The following is a 23,573-nucleotide window of genomic DNA, read 5'->3' on the forward strand; positions in this document are numbered from 1 at the left end:
GTCGAACAAGCTATTTTAAATATCAACCCACAAACTCTGTAAATAGGTGCAAGAAAGACAATGAAAAGGGTGAAAGCATGTATTGATGAAGATGGCGGCCACTTCCACCATTTACTCTAGTTTTTAGATATTAGAAAATTTGGAAATAAATTAATAACTTACAAATTCCTTTTTATCTAACTATACCTACTAATGTAGATGTATTGCATTTTAAATGGAACACTATATAATTAAAAATGGGGAAAGTATTACACTTTTTTGCTTTCAAATTCAGCTTATAATAATCATCTTTGTTGCTCGCCTTTAAAAAATTGTATTTGTTTATTTTGTTGTTACGTTTTTATCTACCATTTATTTAGTAAATAATTGTTAAATACTGAGTTTTTAACTTTATTTCATTGTAATATAAAGCTTACCTTTCTTCTTATACATAGTATGTAGTTGCTTATTTATTCAATGTGCTCTGCTGTATGTTTGTGTTGTTTATATTCACTATCATCTCAGAGAATCTACTGTATTCAGTAATTAATGACTTCTTCATTTTTATGACAACTATTTACGTATGCATATATGGGTATGAGATATGGCTGAAATGTAATGCACATTCACTCATAACTTGCAAATGAAAAGAGACAGTGAAATGGAACAATTGTGGAATAAAAGAACTTTTATTTACTATAAAAATTTATGTTTATTTTTCTAGTAGTCACCATTTACAGTTATATATCTCTTCCAGTGGTAAATCAGTTTTTTTCATTTTGTCAGTGAAGAATGCTAATAGTCTTTCCTTGATTTTCAACCTCCCTTCATCCTTCAGTTCAGCATCCATGGTGAAATGAATATCTTTAATATCCCTCTTTAATTGCAGAAAGAAGTGAAAATCATCAGGGGCCAAATCTGGTGAGTATGAAAATGAATGGGATATGTGTGCCTTTATCATGTTGTAGAGTTATCGGCTTCATGGAATTTTGGAATGTTGTAGTATGGGATAAAATTACAAGATCACAGCACCTGTCGCTTTGTGTGAGACATCTTGTTCTCCCATTACTTTTCAGTTTGCGTTACATTTCAGCCGCCCTCTTATTTAAAAATGAATAAAAGCTCATACTGTAAGGTTTATTCCTGGTGAATTAAACATAAGGATTAAAACTTAAAATGAGTTGGTGATAAAAATTTGACTACTGGTTTACATAAAGAAACATTACAGAAACTAGAATTTTCTACTGTTAATTATTTTAGCTTAGCATGACAAAATTATCAGTTCAAAAACAGATGGTATTTTTATTTATTTGTAAGTTGTTTGTACAATTTTATATAAATTTTTTACTGTTTTATCTATATTGTAAATTGCACTTGTTTCAGGGATGTTTGAAAACAGTTCTTAATCATTACTGGTTCTCAAAAGTTTATTCGCTCTGAAAGGTAATGTAAGGTTGATGAACAACCTTTCAACTTGGTATTTATATTGTTTAAGAAGTATAAATGTAACATTGTGAAGGAAATTGTAAATATGTTAATAATGTTTTTGATATGTAAACCAATTAAATTTATGTATATTATGATAATTTGTTTATTTGTAATTAAATATTTATAAAACTATTAATAATTATTATAGTTTGTAACTAACATTCAATTTGAACATTATAATGTTCCTAGTAATTACATTTGAAATTTTTAATATGTTTAAGAGAATCTAGAAATAAGTATATTTCAGTACATAATTACTGAAACATATTATTCATTAATGAATTATATCTTAGGAAAACATTTATGTAGATATGCATATACAATACGTTTTATTTCATCTAAAATATGATATCATTTTAGTTCGATAGGAATTGTGAATATTGTTGACTTATTAATGTGAAATATGAATTTTTTTAATGATTGTGGTATTGGCAGTAGTAAAATCTTGTTCTAGTTTAAAAGTAAGGATTAGTGTCTGGTTTTAATTACTCACTGATCAAATTAATAATAAAATAATTGTGGAATGAAGTAATCCGAACAACTGCGTTTAGAAGTTTTTATTATTTCTTACAATAATAAAAACATTTCTTTATAAATGTAATATGTTCTTTTCCTGCAGAATTTTTATCTTAAAGTTAATAGTTAATTATTTTTTGTAGTACCTGCTTAATATAACCTTAAAAATTTAGTATTAGTATATTTTCTTCTTATATTTTTTTACACAAAGCAGTGGTTATTTAATTATTTTTACTTGTATTATCTTGTTATTACACAATTTATTCATTTATATTTTATTTTATATTAATTCATAGAATATTTTACTATTATTAAGATAAATATACTATATATATATGTATATAAGTATATTAATATAATACTGACTTCTGAAAAATAAATAGTTTAATTGCATATCTTATGTTGCTGGTATTTTGTTTGTTCTAAATTCCATAAAATTACTTTTTGTACAACAATAAACTCCTTCCTTGTTAATCGTATTATACTTAACAAGTCTATTTAATTTCTTCTTTTTACTGGGCCATATATGTATATATGTATGTGGCATCAGTACAATAATATTCTTCTTATTTAATTAATTATAGTAATCAAATAAAAATCTCAGCATAGAAAACCAGCATGACCGAAAAATGTATACAAATTGTTGAATACTTGAGGAAACATAATAAGATTTTTAATGATTATTTATTAAATGATTTCCTTTCAAAAAACTGGAATTTTTTCTTCAATAGGTCCTTTGGAATTAATTAAGCAGCACATTGTTGGTATGGTTCTCATCTTAAAAAAGGTTAGGAAACTCCTAAGTATGTAATTAAATCAATATACATTGTCTGTTTTGTTAATTTGTTTATTGTGTATTATTTTCAGATTTGTTAATTTCATATTGTTCAAATAAGTTAAGATCTTAATATTTTTATACATTTGCAAATTTAAATCTTAGGATAATCTATCTGTCTCTGTATTGTACTGTTTCTATAAATAGGTTTACAAAATTTGATTCTATTTTGGTGTGCAGTGTTGTATGTGTTACTTATCTTCACTCACAAACAATGAATTGTGGCACACAAAGCGTAATAAAGATAGCATATTACTGAAGTAATATAATATAGGTTGAATGTACCGTTCAGTTATATTCTTAAGAGGTTTCTTAACCTTTTTAAAATAAGTACCATTTACAGTAGCACTATCAATAACTCAATTGAAATAAGTGAGTTATTAATAGCTCATGCTGTTTTTCAGCTATTAATTAGCTGAAAAAGGTACTGTAGAAGAAAACGTTTTAGTAATTGGAAAGTGAAGTGATATATAATTTTAAACATCATTTAACTTCTCACAAATTGTTCTTTTATACCACAATGATTCCTGGTTCAAGTAAGTTCAATGGCCTTTCGTAATATTTAATTTTGAGAAAAGTTTTAAAGAATATTCCTAATATCAGTTTTTCAGTTAAGGAAATCAATTGCCACAGCACATAACATAGTCATTTGTTTTAACGGTTTATTAAGTTTTTTATTATAATTATTCTTGTAAAATGTAACATATATATGTATTTGTATCATGAACTTCTTTAGCTTAGCTACTAGATGTTACAGAAAAAGAAAAATCATTAACTTTCATAAAATATATTATGAATATTTATTTTTAAAAAAATTGTATAGAAGCAATATATAAAATAAACTTAGTTGTAGGAGGTACTAATCTGAAAGAAAAACACTATTAATAATTAATGTTATCTTGCTTTATTATTAAGAATAATTTATATATAATATTCCTGCCTTTCATTGTAAAAAATATACACAAATTTATAATGTCTTCAATGAAATGAAGGATAAATTGCTTTAGAAACACGACTTGTATGTATTCTCATTACATATATTTATTTCCATTAATCTTCCTATTAGATAACAGTTAAATACAGAAAAATTAAAAAAACTCTCAGTTCTAAAAGGGTAAAGGATACTATTTTCAGTAAGATAACTAAATGTTAGTAAGATTATGTTGCTTGCAAAAATTTATTCTTTCAGATTTTATTATTTGAATTGGATTCAGATTTGATATATGAATTACATTCTTGAGGTTATATAATATTATATATTTGAGTTATTAACTCAGATATCTCATATGAAAATTCTAAAATACAAAAAAAAATCATACGAACAGGAAAGTTCAGTTTTATTAAAAATTCTCTTAATTGGTTGGTTGCAACCAAATACAGTTCTAGTAAAACACCGATGGATATTGTTTTGAGACTTTGTTAATTTTACATATGACTAATAAAAAATCTGAAGACAATTAGTCATTCATTGAAAAGTTATGTCCAAATGTTAAAAACATACTGTAATGACAAAAAAGGAGAAACTTAATTTAACCCTTGGGTGCCATATTTGGATAAACAGATGTTGACATTATGTTTTAAAGATGCCAAACTCTTTTATACAGGATTATGGTAATTTAAAAAGAGCTACATTCATTTTACTGGTTATAAAAAAAATAATGACAATAATAAAAGAAATACTATTTTCTTTGTATAAAATCATATTTAACCGTACCTACTTTTTTTCAGTATTAATATTATTTGTGAATTGTTAGTATGTTGGAATTTGGCGTAGTAATAAAAAACAGACTTTTCTGCAAGAAAAACAACCAAGTCTTTGCTGAAAAGAGGACAATTGCTGTGTCTGCAAAGCAATCGGCAAAAAAGTAACAAAATAAAAAAGTTGATTTTTAATGTGCAGCGTGTAAAGAAGTTATACAATATATACTACACTAAATGTATTTGCAATTTTGAAACAAAATTTATTTATATATGTGCATAATTATCATTGAACAAATCTTATTTAATGTTTATTTGATTTTATTGAGGCTGACTTTTTTCATTTTCATTTTTATATTTGGATAGAAACATTGCTAAAATATGTCAACTTTGCAGTTTATTTTACTAAAGTTTTAAAATTTAGTGTTCAGATATAAAAGTATAGTATTTTTTAAGAGATATACTTTTATGTTAAAAGAATTTTTTGCATATGCAACAAATTTCATTATAGTATGTATTTTAAACAAGTTTATTACAAAATTTTAAAAATGATGATAAGTGTTTGTGTAAGTTTATGGAGAATTCAATTTTTTTAATGCTACATAACATTTTATAGTATCATTATTTCTGAAATGATCATACTAATTTATACACTTTTCATTTGAAAAAAAGTCAGACATTTATATTTTTTTAATATGGAAAAAAAAAGAAATTAAAGGTACAAAAATGACCATACATTTAATAATAATAAAAGGATATGATTTATCACAATTCAATTATAAATATCAGTTTTACTGTGCTAGCCACAAAAATAGAGATTCAGTGATACCAAGGAGTATATTTTATGTAATTTTTTATAAAATTCTCAGTCAACTTAAAATTACAAAATTTGAATTTTACCCTACATTATATTGAATAATAATGGTATTTTTTTTTAACTGAATAAATCAGACATTAAGAAACAGTTTTTCTTTAAGATAACAGTTGATGTAAAGAATAGTTATGAAAAATATTAGAATATTATGCTGATAAGTGTTGTTCTAAATCTTAATTTAACCGACAAAGACATTTTTCCTTCCACACAACATAATTATTCCAAATATTAGAGGGCAATTTTTGGTCTATCTATAATAAATTAATTTGTAGGTTTGGTCATATTAATTTATGTAGTAAACTAGTAGTGTATTCATAATTACATGTGACTTGTGTAATTAGACTGTAAATTATGACTCCAAGATAAGACATTTCTCTGAAAGACGAAACAAATGCGTTCTGGCACCTCAAATTTTAAAAAATAAGCACAAAGTTTCTATTTGTTTTATTATACAGAATAAGTTTATAAAAATTTATAACCAGCAAAAATTCCTTCAGTTTATTTAAATAATATAGACTGTAAAAGGAGTGTTTAACATTTGTTGCAAGCAGACTAATTTTATAGAATGAGATTAAACTACTGCATTCTTTGGAAATGTTGCTTCCTGTCTATATAAACATATATAAATATAAATATTTATAAATCAACCACTGAATAAATATATGTAATTGTTAGAACTATACCAAAAACTGTGGAATTTTTTTTATTATAAGTTGTGGATATTTTTCTGTGTGAGACAATCGCATATATTATAGAAAGTTGTTTTTTGCCTTATCTTGTTTGTATTAGGTTATGTACTACTTGTTAAGGTATTAAAGCACTTTCTGTTTGATTTCCTCATGTAATAAGGTTAAAAAGGATCTCTAAAAATGGTTTTAACACAATATTTAGTTTTATTAAATAGTATATTGCCTAATATTATTGATGTTTAATATTTTTCTGAAAAAAAATATTTGTGTATGTAAACAAAAGTAAATTTATAGATATATTAACTGAAGTATATCTCAGAAGTTCATTTCTAATAAAAATTAATTTAAATATCTCTTATTTTATCCATTAAATAATATTTTTATCCTAATTGGATAATAAAAAATGTTTTCTTACTTTATAGACCACTGATTTGCTGTATTATTATTAAATTATCATTGAAGGTTTTTAATAAATTGTCTTCTAAGGAAAAGTGTGCTTTTCTACCTATAAAATCTGGTTGTTATTAATTATATGGAAATTGTAATCAATATGAATATTGTAGAAATGTATTTCTAACTGAAATTCTCAGAATGTTCCATTTGCCTTTGATTAAACCAAGTATTTAAAAAAAAAATTATTTTACAAATAAATGTAAAATTATTATTTCACAATAATTTAAGGCTCCATTTCTATAAAATATTTAATTCCATTTCTATAAACTAATATATTATAAAAAATCTTGATATAACTTATTTTACCATAACTCTAGTGGGGTCTGGCAGAACAGTTTATAGTTCAGTTGGGTACTTCTGGGAAGGGCAAGGTTGTTCCTTCAGAAATCTTTTGCATTTTTTCAAGTGATTATTTGATTTCTAGAGAAATTGAAGATTTTTACAACAGATTTTTTCTTTTTTTAACCTCTGGGACCACTGTTAGGTATTACTGCAGAGGATGAGATGAATGACAATTTTTGTAGTGTGTGAAAATGCCATGCCTGACCGGGATTCAAACCTGGAACCTCCAGATGAAAGGCCAAGACATTATCATTTGCGCCACGGAGGCCACCTTTTTTTTTTTTTACAATAAATGTTTAACATGTTGAGTGACAACCACCTTTATAAATATCCTTTTTAGAATTGCTAGACATTTATTTTAATCTACTATAAAAATGTCAGCTAATTTAGTATGCTTCCAACACCTACATTTTATTTGGTTAATGTAGTAAGCAATCTACGTCTGTAATTAGTTAGTTCTTAGATGATGCCACTGAAATGCTATATTGAAATAAGAAAATAAATATAAAAAAGAATGAATAAATGGACTAATTTAAGAATAAATGGAATTATTTTGACTTAATTAATACCAAAACTATAAATATAATCTAACCAAACTTACCCTATGCTCGCTAGTCAAGATTAATGAGCAAAGTGAGTGTAGGTTAAGTTAGGGTAGATTATATTTATATTTATAAGCATAAAATTATAACATGAGCAGGTTAATTTATTTTTTAATTAGTTCATTTATTCATTTTTTTTTTTTTTTTGTATTTATTTTCTTATTTCAGTACTGTGTTTCAGTGGTGCCATCTAAGAACTAACTACAGAGATAATTCGCCTACTATATTAATACCTTTTATGTAATGATTAAAACATAAATTTCATTTTAAATTAATTGAAACTTTAAATTGTTTCATTTTATCCCATACATCATTTGTATTTGAATAATAGATTTTTTATTTAAAAAAATGATATTAACATTCACTTTTTCATTTAAAAAAAAATATGTTAATATTTTATAAAAGCTTACATAACAAATTTTAAAATATTTATGCAACATAAAAGCATTTCATTACAAATTCGTTAATGTATTTTATCAACTAAAAATACACTAAATATTATCATTTGTTTTTGAATGACATAAAAGCCATATATTTTTTAAAAACAGCTTGGAATCAAAACTAAATCACTCTTATTTTATTGCATTAATATATTTTATAATTTTTAATATTTGAGGGTTAACATTTTTTTTATTTTGATAAGACCCTTAATGATACTCAAAGTCTTAAGCAAATCAATACAAAATAATTGATCTTTGAGTTGCTCAGAATTACCTCTCTCAGGTGCCTGCCACTTGAGAGAGGCTTTGTTTGAGCTTTCCTATGAACGGTTGTTAGTCTTATATTGGGATTCCTCTGAGATTAGATCATCCTTTTTCATGTCCATCCATTTTTCTTATCTTTGATCCCTTCTTCCTCATCTTCATTTCTGTGAGAATGGGAAGGTCCTATCTTCATAGTGAGCGTTCCAGGATCTATAAAACCATATTGTGATCAGGTAAAATGTCTTGCGATGATCAACCAGGCAACTCTATTTCTGTTTAGTAGTTAGACAGCAAGCCTAATGGCTGATATGACTATTGGATATAAAGCCAGATCTCATAATTTTTACTCTTTTATAAAATAAGAATATTTTTATTTAAAGTATGGTTTTATGGATAAAATAAGTTAGCCAGAATTTAAAACTAATACTTTAAAATCAAGAAATTTCTGGACTTCAAATCTAGATTTCAGTATCTATGATTGTTATGTTTTTTATTCAATTATGAACAATAAATTGACTGGTGCCTTCCTTTAGAAAATGTTGGGATCCAAACATAATCTTACTTTTTGTACATTCTGTATATACTCTACTTTTATCATCAGCAACCACTTGATTACATGAAACTTTTTTTGTGTGAAGCAGGTGAAAACATATAAAAAAAAGAAAAGTTCATCTTCAAAGAGAAATTCTTCCTCCAGCATAATAAGTACTTGTAGAGAGTATAACACAATAATCTCTTAAGCTGAATGAATATCTTCTTTAATAAGTTTGTCCACATTTTATACTCAAAATTTTCAGACTGTTAATTCAATTAAATGTGGTTGTTGGTCATGTCCAGATTGAATATGGCTAGTCTCAGCGGCTCAACCACTAAAAAGTATACCATTTATTTTACATTCAATTAAAAATATCACTGCAAAACTAGTGATAAACTTCGTTACAGCACATATCATGAAAAAGAAAATCTTGCCTTTAATATTTTATTTTATAAACCTAGATCCATACTGGCTTTGTTCTTTATACCTTGATCTTTAATTTATTAATATTTTAATTTTTCATTAAATTCACCTGCTACATACAGAAAATTTATTTAATTTGGTGAAACAAAATTGTTGTACCCTATTTTATATACTACCTATTAATAAACTTTAACCGATATAATATATTACTTAATAACATTAATTTAACCATAAAAGGCCTAACTAGTCTATTGCATGTGCTTGTATTAATTAATTATTAAGTTAATATAGTATTGGACCAAAGAAATTAATATTTTATCTTGCAATATAATTATATACATACGTATCTTGTAGCATTAACGTATAAGCTTACCAGTGTATTAGCAATATTCAATTTTCTTCTTACTGTTAAGTAATGATTTAATAAATATTAAATATGTTATTCTTTATAAAATATTCCATTTACTATCTAGTAATTAAGAAAAATTTTATAAAATTTTGATTTTAATTTAAAAATAAAAATTTAATTTTCTAATAAAAACATTTTTAAAAGAAATTATAATATAGATGTAGTTGTTTTCACTAAAAGTAATGATGTTAATTATATAATCAATCCCTGTTATGTACAGAGTGAAGATCACTTATAAAGCTAAAAATCTCCTACACTTTGATGGGTTTGCTTTGGTGATGTATGGTAGTATGTTTGGTTCAATGAATAAAGTAACTGATGAATGCTTGTTTAGTAGTTGTAGAATGTATGTGGAAAATCATGTAAATAAAATTAAAGTGACCAACTGACGTACAGTCGCTTACAGTTTTGTGCAAAACATAATAATGTATGCTATATGGATACTGGATACAGGAATGTTGCATTTATATGTTGATTTCATTTATTATATTCTTCTATTACCGTTGGTTGTTGTTTTTCAGCCCAGGAAACAAGAAAGATGATTTTTGACTGTTTTATCAAGAATAGCTTTTTTTTATTGCACTTTTGTGACAAGTTTTATATTACATAATTTAAACTGATAATTAATTATAAGCAATATTATGAAATTCATCATTTTTTGTGTTATCTTTATAAAACAAAATTGATTTATTTAATGATGAATTTTGAACTTTTGTGAATTTAAATTGTAAGAAAAGGATTTAATAATTTTTTTTTTATTTTAATTTTTTTAGTAATTTGGCCTATAATATAAAATATAGTAAAGTTTGGGACCACACATTTATTATTTTATTTTTTTTAGTCAAGACAGTATGTATGTGTATATATACATACACACACATGTAAACTGATATTTATAACACTAAGATAGCTGAAGACATCAAATATTTTAAGACATAAAACAGAAGAAAGAAAAATTTTTTTTTTAATTCTATCATATATAAATTTTGTTAATCTTAACCCTAGGCACACCCAGCTCTATAAAGATTTGCATGTCCACCAAGAGAGGGACATTTTGTGTCCACCTACCAATTTAATGGACATTGATATTATCGTTTGATACTTATTTTTAACAATAAAAAGAAAGCAAAATTAACAAGAAACACTTACTTTAATATCAGAGAACTTTTATTTATATAAAAAACTACACTTTTGTGCTTATAACTATTGCAAACAAAAATTGAAAAAAATAGTTAATCAGATTCATCACTTTCTAGTTCACAAGTTATACATTTTACAGTTTTCTCACTGTGTTTACCACAAACTTATTTATTTCTGAGAGAGCAAATTATAGTTGTCTTCGCTAATTTGTGTGTCTTTTCCCTTTTAGTATTACATTTGTTACAAAAAAGATGACAGCACCCTCTTCCGCTGGCAGTTCTTTCTTCTTATTATTTTGAGGTTATAAATTTTATTCCTGATGTGAGCTCTATTGCATGTAACATATGTTTCTGAAGATCTGCTTTGTTCTTTCCTCTCTCTTCAATATTTGGTTGAATGATGCTGAGGCTGAGTTCGAGGAACAATCTTTGACGATTTTTCTTTTTGCACTGTCATTCAGGGTCATTTAGAATAAAAATTGTGTATGCATTGATACACATTATGTCAAGTAACGTAAAGAATGCTGACAATGGCCAACGACGAGTGCCTCGTTTTGTAGAATATTCTCTTGCCATCTGGTTGATTGTATCTATGCTTCCTTTAGTCATATTGTATTTACATCAGGCTTTCTTTTATTGTTTTCTGAAATTTTCTTGTCACTATGTTTGATAGATAGCACGAGAAGCACAAACCTTTTTGGTTTTCTCTGGATACATATGTCACTGGTGCACTGTTTGGAGAAGATTCGGTAAAGGCAAACACAATTGCTAATTTCTCTCTGTCATTTCAATTTATAATTGATAGTTTCTTTTAATTCATCCGGAATATGTTTATGATTTGGATGCAATGCGCCAATTACTGTCAGTCTCCAGTTTTTATGCCGTTCCTCCACCAGATCTACTAAAGTGAAGTACCTATCATTTGTGAAAATGCACCCTATGCATTTGATCGGTAAAAGCAGCCATTTTACAACTTCAGTAATTCCTTAGTTTACTCCTTCCTTCTTTTCAGCATACACTACATATTATACACATATCGGTCTGAACAATCTGCCAGTATTCTAATTAATATCCCACATTTACCTGGTTTGTTTTTTATGAAAACTTTGAAAGAACAGCTACCACGGAATAAATATAGCATTTTGTTTATAACAACATTGTTACCTGAATTATAATAACTTGGGAAAGTGTCATCTACCACTTCAAAAACTTCACGTAATGCTGTAAATTTATCATTCTCCCTTCGCTCCTCTCTTGTTGTTTTGTCATCAAATCTTATAATTTCAAGCAGATTGTAAAACCTAGTCCTACTCATACTAGAAATATATGCTGCATGTCTAGTTTTTTCGACCACAAACCACAAATATCAATGAAGTTGTCATTGAATGCTCAAATAAACATCAATTCTCCAATAAATTCTTGTTTGTTAGCTCTCAACCTCTTCTGCAGGCTTCTTCATTAGTACAACTGTAGATTGTTCTCTGTGAAATATGTAGAAATGTGAAATATGTGAAATTCTAAATGTAAATGTGAAATATATGTAAATATGTGAAATTCTGCTGTAAGAATTCTAATGGTAAACTCTTCTCAAATTTTTATTGTTTACTTGTTCAATTAGATCATCTTTTTGAACACTAGGTCTTCCACTTTACTTTTCATCAAAAACATTTGTACAACCTTCATTAAACTCACAACACCATTGCCTTACCATTCCTTCACTCATTCCTGTAGAACCATGAATTTCACATCATTCATGATGAATTTTTGAAGCATTACTATAAATGAATGAAGTATTATTTACTTTATTAGCTATTCTCTGTTTTTAAGAGAGTGAAGGATTCACTTTTAGACCTAAATAATATTTCCATTTTCATCCACAAAACGTCTGATAAGAATTACAGATAATTAATTTGAATTCCCAGTAAAAAATTTGTGACATATAATTCCGTATCTTTGAATTGATGATGTTTTATAAATTGTGCAACATCTATAATGTGCTTATTAATTATATAAAAATACAATAAATATTTATGTAAATAAAAGATAAATCAGATAAGTTACTATTTTGAAAATAAACTTCTAAAAAACTTTTAGGTAATTATCGTCTAAACTTAAAAATAATATCTCACTCTTTAATTAATATTATGACATAAACTCTATTTATAAGTTATTGTGGCTTACAAGTAGCTTTTTCTTGCTCAGTAGTCCTAATCTTACAACTCAGTAAAGGTGAACAATAAAGGGGGTAACAACCCCCTTTATTTTTGCCACCCATTCCTTTGTTTTTAATTTTCTGTTTTGCCTACTGATTTTGAAATTCAATATTTTTTAAATTTTTTCTGTGTGAAACATGAAGTGGTAGGACTGAAATAAGTTCCAGGATGGATAATTATCTAAGAACAATAGACAAATGATTGAACTACAGAAATAAAATTAAGTTAATGTTAAATATTGTTTTTTTTTATACTTAAATAATTTTTTAATTTTTGGTTATTCAGTTTTGTCTCAGTCCCCCACCTGAAATTATTGAAACGCAACTGTTGTTCATTGTCATTACCAACTTTAATTTTTTATTCTTTCCATTTTCCAACAAACAAAATCAAAGTTAATTTTTGTTTTCTACTAATTACATATGTTTTAGTCATTAAAATGGAATGGCTTGACTATTACTGGATACATAGTTTATCACAAAAAAAGATATGAGAATTTTGATAACTATTTTTACATAAATTAAATATAAATTTTATATGAACTGCACCAAAATACCAAATTATAAGATTACAGAAATCAATTATTTGGTTTATATAAACTGAATTATTCTAAACTGGAAACATACATAAAACTATATAACAAAGTAGTGTGATAGTTTAGAAAAATTACTATTTACTTTTGAAAGTAAATTTAACTAATATAATATTTTTAATAGCATACTCCATAATATTAGACACTCTTGTGGCCATCATCAGTAATGGTGCTGTTGTTATCATTCTGGTCAAATAATATAAATCTGACAATATTTTTTTGAGTTAGAGTTAGACATATATGTATTTTGAATATGGTTTTTAAATTTATGTTTTGTTATGATCAAAATAAGATACATTTTGGAACAGAATGAAATGAATATTTCGAAAGCTGTGGGTAAAAGCATAGTCAATATTTGCCTACTATCTCAGATACAAATTTATTTATGTTAACAACAATCTATTTTTATATATATAAAAAAGAATTAAATCTTAACAATATGAAATTTATAAACATAAAAATTATATACTAAATAAACTGTCACAATTGAAATTCAGCATATTTTTTAACAACATTCTAAATGTACATCTTTTCAAATCAAAAAAAATGCCAGCAAATTATATTAAATGACAACAGGATGAGAAAAACATTACCCACTGTGTTGGTCTAGTGGTGAACTCGTCATCACAAATCAGCTGATTTTGAAGTTGAGAATTCTAAGTAAAGGGAACAACTAGGTTACTAGTTTACTAGGTTACTAGGTTTCAAATCCTAGTAAAGGCAGTTACTTTTATACGGATTTGAATACGAGATCATGGATACCAGTGTTCTTTGGTGGTTGGGTTTCAGTTAACCACACATCTTAGCAATGGTTGATCTGACTGTAGAAGCTACACTTCATTTACATTCATACATATCATCCTCTGAAGTAATAGCCTCTGGTGGTTCCAGAGGCTAAAAACAGAAAAAGATAGAGAACAGCAGTACTAAACACTAAAGACAGCTGAAAATTTGACTGAAAATATTTTGGAATAAATTATTAAAAAAGTTGCATTTAAAGATTTATTGTAAATCAGTTTAAAAGTTTATGTTTTAAATAATTTCCATTATCAATCTTCGCAGACAAAGATATAGCAAAATGTATAAACAATACAGCCTTTAGCACTTTTAATGTGAAATGTAGGTTATCATGAAGTATTATCACTCAGAGAAGCAGGCCATGTTCACATATTAAATAAATAAATATATATATATATTTTATAGATGGAGCAATTTTGAAGGAGTGAGTTTACTGTAAATTTATGGTACCCCATATTAGTTCAATCTTTGTCGCCCAAATTCCAAAAATAATTGGAATGAATCGTTTTATATAAAACTGAAAATTTAAATAATGGTTTGTTTTAAGCAATAAAAGATTTTTTCTACGTTGAGTACTATTTACCTTTCTTTTATAACTTCATTTTATAAGCTTCATTCTTTTATAACATGTTGTCGCGTTTTGGAACCACTTCATTACTCAACATAGAAACTATAGTGATCTTAGCAGAAAAGATAATAGTAATAATTATTTTAATAAAATAATAAAAACATTATTAATTAAGAAACAGAAAATCTTTATTGGAAAAAAAAATTTTTATTTAAAAAAAATTTTAATTAATATTTTAAAAAAACCTATATTTCCCAATTTAAGTTTATTTAATATTTAAAGAATTTAATCATTTTCAATACTTACGATGTAAATTAAAATAATATGTAATAAGTTGCCAAAAAAAAGTAATGTGATGTACTCATATAACAATTTTTAAGACTACTGGTATCTATCTTAATGCAGCTATGTTGATTGGATAGGAGATGATAACTAGTTTGCATTCTTTTTTCATGTACTAAGTGTACCAGTAAGTTTTTATACCTCTGGAACATCAAGCAACGTATAATTAAGTTGGCCAGGTCTCAAACTATTCCACTCGACACAAGAAAGTAAATACTACCTTTCTGCACCATTTTGAAACGTAGTAATGCTGTAGTATATTTTCTGTACTAATCTTATTTACAATTAGTGTATATTTATGATGTATTTGTTTTGTATTTCCCATATAGCGTATGAATGAAGATAATATTGTTAATGAAAAGAAAATTTGAGCATCTGTAGCCTTGCTTTCAGAATTCACTTGTATGTAGTATTTAATTTAGATTATTCTTTCAATTTTTTGTTGTTTTGTTTGAATAACCTATGTTTTCATTAAACCAAATTTAGGTGACTGCAGAGTGCATTGTAATTACATATTTCCAAATTATTATTTTACATACTGATAGCATATCAGTAATGTGGTTGTGTGGTGGCCTGGTGTGTGTGTATATGTGTGTGTTTGAGTGTTAGTTTAGCCTTGTATTAATTTAGATTTTTTTGTTTAATTTAATCTTTTGTTATATTTATATAAATGTTATTATTTTAAAGATATTAGAAATTATATGGAAAAATTATAAATATGAATTTGTTAATAAAAATGCATAATCTATTTGTACATATTTATGGTTGTATATACATAAAAATCATACGTTTAGTAAGAAAGATAGTTTTTAACTTAAGTATTAGCTTTTTTTAATTTATCAGCTAGTCTCTTTATACATTCAAATTTTAAGATAAGATATGGCCTAATTTATTAATTATTGTCTTATCCTTAGGTGAATAATTATTGTAAACTTAATTATTGTTAACTTCTTATTACAATGATTATAGTTTAACGTATTGTAAAATTAGTTTTAAATGTATTTAATGAATTAATCTATATAGATTTTGAAAGTAATGCCTCTAATTAAATTAAATTTTTATTTATTATTTTTTATTATAAAATAATAATTAATACTCACTTTTTGAATACCTGGAAATATATTTGCATAAGATTTTATTTTAGTAGTATAATCTGAAGTTTTATTTACGGTGTTAATAAAAATTTATTAATAATTTATAAATATTATAATTAATAAATTTTTATTAATAATACTTGTCTAAAAAGCTTAAGTTTAATAACCACTTAAAGAATAAGTTTCATTAACACAATCTGCCAATTAATAAATTGTAGTTCTGAATAGATCTTCTGGAAGTACATTTCCAGAATGTTTTCATATTGATATTTGTTTTTAGAGTAAAATATTAAATTGCATCATATATTTCACCCTTTTTCTCTTGTAATATCCTTCCCATGATGCTTTTTTCTTTATTGAATCCAGCAATAGTTTTCTTTGAATTATTTTTAATTAGTTAATTTTATTAAAACTTTTTCTTGGTAATTAATTTATCATAAAACAACAATTGACTTTCAATAATGCATATAGCATTAATGATATTTTGAAAAATTAATTGGCAGTTTTATGTACTATTATCTCCACTCCTACAGTTTGTATAACTAGTTTTTCATCTTAGCTATAAGTATTGTGTTGAATAAGTACATTTGTGGTTAAGAAATGTATTTATTAAAAAATAAATAGAAAGTACCATTTGTTCTATTCTATACCTGCTGAAAACTTTAGTTACTTAAATTCATCTTATACTTTCACATACATATGGCAAAACCAATCTCATAAAAATAATATTACAAACACTTTTAAAAGCTTGCTTTATACTTTTGTCATACTTTAATAGAATTATTATCATGCACTGCATGAGTTTAATTAGTAGGTTAATTTGGATTTCAAAAGATAACATCATATATTGAAATTTCTAATATATTTATAAAATATCAAACAAATTTTTAATCAAACAGTTACTATACAAAGTAACGAAATAGTAGAGTTTTTGCATAGTGAAGTTTTTATTTCATTTACTTAATTAACTATTACAATTTTCGCCAGGGGCTATGGAACTTAAAAAAATATCACATCTTAAGGAAACATCATACATAAGGAACTATCACAGAGCTGAGTGAATCATCAGGAGCTGTGTCTCAACATCAACATACTGCTTGCCAAAAATCATCTGTATGTGTATATATATATGATGATGATGATAAAATGTCAAATTCAAAAGTACAAAAACTCCTGTACCAAGTTTTTGTCATTTTTTTAATGTCAAACAGCTATCAGATTTGTCATCTGCGACCCTAAAAACAGCACATAGCCATTTTTTAGATTTTGTAATTTTTTACACCTGCACCCTTAATTTATCCTCCTACAGGTGGATGTTTGTAAAAGTAATGGTGGAATATTCTATTGTCACCCGACCGACCTTAGTAACTGTCATCTAAAATTTCATCTAAAGGCAATGCCTGACATTGCCTATAGATGAAATTAAGTATGTTAAGTTAAGAATGCAAAATCTGAGGACAAACATGAAAAATACCGTTGCAAGTTAAAGAAAAGCAACTAATTTATATGACAACGTTACAACAGATTTAAGATAACATTGTCATAACACAAAAAAAATCTGTATCGGAAGAAATGTTAAAAACTAGACAATCTTATTTAACTCATAAATTTGTATAATTAAAGGTTTCACATGCATGTTTGTAGATTGATTATTACAAGAAATCATAGTAATTGAACAAAATATTTTAACAGTTTGCTATTGTAATTTCAGGTAAAATCAATGAACCCACCGGGTTGGTCTAGTGGTTAACGCGTCTTCCCAAATCAGCTGATTTGGAAGTCGAAAGTTACAGCGTTCAAGTCCTAGTAAAGCCAGATATTTTTACATGGATTTGAATACTAGATCGTGGATACCGGTGTTCTTTGGTGGTTGGGTTTCAATTAACCACACATCTCAGGAATGGTCGAACTGAGAATGTACAAGACTAACACTTCATTTACACTCATACATATCATCCTCATTCATCCTCTGAAGAATTATCTAAATGGTAGTTACCGGAGGCTAAACAGGAAAAAAAGAAGAAGAAGGTAAAATCAATGAAATGAATGGTATGAATGGTATTTTTATAGATAAAAACTATTTTTGAGTTCAATGAATGTATTGTGTTATAAGTAATAGATACAATTCATGAATGCAGGAAACTGAAAATGCATACAATACCTAGACACACATTTTGAGGAAATGCAGTATCTAAAATTGTTTGGTATAGTTTAATGAAAAATTATGTATTTGGACCTTTTTGCGTAATTGAAAAAAAAATGTATAGAAATATTGATCTTAACATGTTTTAAATAAGATAAAAATAAAACTTTTCATATAATTTAACCACTGATATAATATTAAATATCATTGGCCCAAATTACTCTCTGAAAAAAGTTCTCTTAGATTATCAAATTTAAAAAAATACTTTGCATTTTTTAATAAATAATGATCGTACAGTTGATGCCAACTGAAATGAAAAAATTAAAAACTCAATGAACTAATAAGTAAAATATCATTTATTTATATTTAATTTTTTTGGGGAGTTTTCAATATCATTGTAATTCCATATCTTAACCTCCAAAATGTCCTTCCTTGTTATTTTGTAATTTATGTTTGATCAGAAAGTTTACTTATATCCAGGCTTGTAATTTTACTCAAGTTTGAAAAGATCTGGTAATGCGTTTAAAGACTTTATCACAAAAACAAAAAACAGAGTATTTCAATTTATGGGTTCCTTCATATTGCACTATACAATACTAATGTAGTATATATTATAAAAAAGAAAGAAATAATGTTAAGTGATACAAACAAAAAAATTTAATAAAACAGAATATTATTTTTCCATCTTGGCAACAACTAACTAGTTAATAATCAGTTTTTTTTTCTAAATGAGATGAATTTTATAACCTGTGAAAAATGCTAAGATTGTCCAGATTTATACAGAATCATGCATAAGTGAGATTTTTTATAACAATATCAGAGATGTACTTCTTCAACATGGAAATCAACAAGCACAAATATAATATTAATACAAATAATAAAAAGAAAAATGAAGTGGGAAAATAAATATTATTAACTTGACAATGCATAAAGAATGGTAATTTACTCCAACTGATTGATTGTATGACAAAGAAATAATCAGAACAATAATCGCTCACTAAAAGTTATTAACCACATCAGAATGAAGAAAGTCATAAAAAAGAGAATTTAGGGAAAGTAAGTTCTATTCATACTAACCACTAAGACAGAATATACTTGATTGGGGACAGAGCACTCAGACATGAGTTGCTATACTCGGGTCCTTTATATTGCTCAATGGACCAATGCTCTCCATTGGTCCATCAATCCTAATCACTTAACTTATTTATGTATTCATTTAACACAAATTCTAAATAATTTCTTTTATAAATAACAGTTTATAATATAAATAAATAAATAATGAAATATTATAAAAACAGTTGGTCTACTTATGTGAATTGAAAATTTTTAGTGATGCATAACTATATATCTTGCAGCAAGTAATTTAAAACAATATTCTTGTTAGTTACTGATATTTCAATAATACTAAAATAATAGACTAGTTGAAAGATAGGTATGTAGGTTTCATTCTATCTACCTGTAATCAGTACTTTGTTTTTTTTATTCATCAAAAAAGTAAATTTTATTATTCAAGCTATTTCATTGAGTGATGAAAGTTTTGGAATTCCATTCTTTTAAATTTATTTTTAGTTTCAGGAAATTTTAATGGATATTTTCATGCTTTTTTTTATTATTTTCAATTAATATTAGATTATTTTTTAAATTAAAAGAATTTCTTAGAAAATGTTCAAATATTTCAGAAAATGGTTGGAAATAGTAAAGATAATCTTGAGCTAATAATAAATTTTTTTTTTCCAAGAAAAAAAAGTAAACCTTTGGTATAGTTAAGAAGAATTAAGCGTGTAGAGCATGACAATTTAGAAATTGATGAAGTGTTTATTTGATTTATTTCAGGTATTGATGAATATTCAGATTCTGCCTCAATTGATTACTCTGAAAAGTACTTTATTCTGACAATGATAATGATGCATGACTAAAATAAAAATTAAAGGTTTAAAAAAAATTTTAAAGGTTTTTGTGTTACTTTTTAACAAGTAAAGTTAAAACTTAGAGCCATGAATGGCATTCAACTCTCAGAAAAATAGATATTTGATTAAATTTTCATTGGAATTCAGTATAAAACTCTTATGATGTTATAATAGATTTGAATTTCATACGAGTTCAATTGAGTTTAATGCCAAAGATATTTCAATGTTTCAGTCTGAAAATGCTTAAACATTTCCTGTAATTCAAGAAATTTGAAAAGAATTTGTAATAATTCTTATAAATCTGAAATAATGATTCATCCATTAATTTTGAATCATGTGACCGAAAAAGAAAAATGTTATCATTAGATAATATTAATATGTTATCATTGGAATTGTTTCATCTAATGTATAAGACAAAACTAATCTTTTTTTTAAAAAATGAAACTCAAAAAGCTAATGTAATTACTGTCACAGTGACAAATTTACAGCTTCAATGTGTCTTAAACAAATCTAACCTCCCAGTTTTTATTTATTTATTTTTTTAACAGTTTAGTATTTTGCAGGTATTACTTTCAATTAATCCCTGTTTCATTAATGTAGCATATATATTAATAAGAAAGTATGTTCTAAAAATATTTCGTTTGTAATAATTTATCTGCTATTAAAATTATTTTTATCGTTATTTTATTTGTATTTCATTAATCATCCCAGGCGATTTTCCTGTAAACTATGTACAATACAAAAAAATGACCTAAACAAAAGTTACTCAGATCAGAGGGGGGACACCTCATGGTGACCTTAAACTTGACCATGACCGTTATTCCAAGGTTAACACCCTTTTTTGAATGGAATGATGTATTTTTGACCCCACCAATGAAAAGAGCAGAAAATTTTACATTAAAGTATGTAGTCTCACATGTATGACCGGCTAACCAGCTAACCATCAAAGATAGTTAAGCAATAGTGTAAAGTCATTTTTATCCCCTTTTCCATAGTTTGCGAGATAAATGGCCTGGAATATATTCTAGTAATATTTTATGACCTGCAAAAATGTGTAACTCTAATTAACATTATCTCCATATAACACTATCACCTATATTTTTATTTTATATATATATATATATATATATAGATATATAATTTAAATACTCTATGTTCATGTTCATATATTGTTTTACGTTAAAGATTTTGTAACCTATGTCTAATATTTACTTTTGATCTTTATTTTTACTGTTTAATATTCATTTACTTATAATTCAAAGAAATTAATTTATTCTAATACAATGTGCAACCTTACAAAAAAAAATAGCTGTTGTACAGTTTAAAAAATAAAATGTAGAGATTTGTTGTTTTAAACAATTTGTTTTTTAATTACTCATAACATTTTTGTAATTTAGCTGCTAACTTATTGTGTTTATAATTTGTCTATAATTTTATTGTAATTTGTGGGCTGACAGAAGATTGATTGATAATATATAAAAAATATTTTCTTAATAATTTAATTCTTAGAATTTTATTGGCACTGTTTGTTCATCTATGGAGCAATGGAATAAAATGTTGTTGCCATTTATGTAAAAATCTTGTATCTGAGATTATTAAAAGTGATAATACTTTTTTTTTAAATTATAAATACTACTTGTCAATTTATCTTCTGTCTGCATCAGAATTTTTAAATTAATTATTGCACTGGCAGTAATAATGATAACATAAAGGGGACAACGTCTTAATTATCAGTAGACTCTATCTAACATAATCTGTTTAGTAGATAATATATTATAGTGTAATGTGTTGATTAAAGACTTTAATTGTGTAAAATAATTTTTATTGTTATTATTATTGTCATACATTGTATTTTATATTCTTCATGGAAAATTAAATGTTATTTTAGCTTAATCTTGTCTTATTTACTTCCCTTGTTGTGTTCTCTGAAAGTATGTATACATTAAAATCTGCATACATTTTTATAACTTTATACATGACAACTTCACAGATGTTAGTGTTTTTGCGGAATAGTATTGGTGATTTAGGTTTATAAAGAAATTATTTTTATATTAAAAAAACGTATATAATTTTTTTTTAATAACAGCCTTCAGTAAATGTTTTGATTAGTTGGAGTTTTTTTTATATAATTGATTTGATATGGTGAAAACAATTGACAAGTATTGAAGATGGTATAGTTGGTATCTTATATTTTCAGTAACTTTGCTACTGTTCAGAGTTAATAAATTTATGAATAAGTGAATGCTTATGTTACTTATCTGTTTAAAACTAATTTTTTTTAATCAGTAACAAGAAATTTACGAGGTTTGTTAAAAAAATATGTAGACTAACATCATAAAACAAAATTTACTTTATTTAGAAGTTACTTGTCTGGGTCCACTTCAAAGTACTCTCTTCCCCGATGCACACACTTATCCCAATGGTGTTTTTAATTTTGGAAACAGTCCTGGAACGCTTCTTTTGTGATGTTCTTCAGTTCCTTCGTCGCATTTGCCTCAATCTCGAGAATCGTCTCAGATCTTCTTCCTTTCAAAGGTCTTTTGAGTTTGGGGGAACAAGAAGAAGTCACAAGGAGCAAGTTCAGGAGAGTAGGATGGGTGGGAAAGAATAGTGATCGAGTGTTTGGCCAAAAACTCATGAGTTCTGAGGGCTGAATGGGTTGGAGCGTTGTCGTGATGAAAACACCAGTCACCACTCTCGTAAAATGATCTCGAAATCTCATAACATGATCCAACTGATATCCCCACACTCTTCAGCAAGCTCTCTGATGGTCATATGTCAATTTGCCTGAACCAGGGTGTTAATTTTGTCTATGTGTGAGTCGTCAGTTGACATGGAAGGACGTCATTGTCTTCAATCGACTGATGACCATCTTTAAAATGTCCATGCCAGTTAAAACATGTCGCACGCTTCACAGCAATGTCGCCGTAAGCCGTCTGAGCATATCAAAAGTTTCACTTGCAGATTTTTCGAGTTTAACACAAAATTTCACGTAACTTTTTGCTCATGCAAGTAACTCATTCTAAAATTCGCGAAACAAAAAAACACACTTCACAAACAACTGCATAGCTAAGCAACCAATAATGATATTTGCAATTAAAAAACTGCGTTGTAATCTGCCGATTTGTCGCCACATGGCGACGCCAAGTGGATTTGACTGGAACCAACTGGACCTGAGCATTTCAAACAGTCTATGTATTTCTTGAACAGACCTCGTATATGGTAAGTACCAG

The 23,573-nt window shown here is 26.3% G+C and overlaps 1 protein-coding gene across 6 annotated transcripts in view; it reads left to right on the forward strand.

The window, feature by feature from the left end:
• The window catches only part of LOC142319765 (pleckstrin homology domain-containing family G member 5-like), a 1,099,338-nt gene extending 1,077,105 nt beyond the window's left edge, over positions 1–22,233 (forward strand). For 4 of the 6 annotated variants that reach the window (XM_075357407.1, XM_075357403.1, XM_075357405.1 and 1 more), the window contains one exon: positions 1,363–2,210. In XM_075357407.1, the coding sequence (XP_075213522.1) occupies positions 1,363–1,372 (10 nt within the window). In that variant the 3' untranslated portion in view covers positions 1,373–2,210. Of the gene's footprint in view, positions 1–1,362; positions 2,212–20,266 lie in introns of those variants that run through there. The other 2 variants (XM_075357406.1, XM_075357404.1) reach the window with 2 other exon arrangements.
• Positions 22,234–23,573: the final 1,340 nt, after the last annotated feature.

This window comes from Lycorma delicatula, chromosome 2 (assembly GCF_047948215.1).
Source record: "Lycorma delicatula isolate Av1 chromosome 2, ASM4794821v1, whole genome shotgun sequence".
Classification (NCBI taxonomy): Eukaryota; Metazoa; Arthropoda; class Insecta; order Hemiptera; family Fulgoridae; genus Lycorma; species Lycorma delicatula.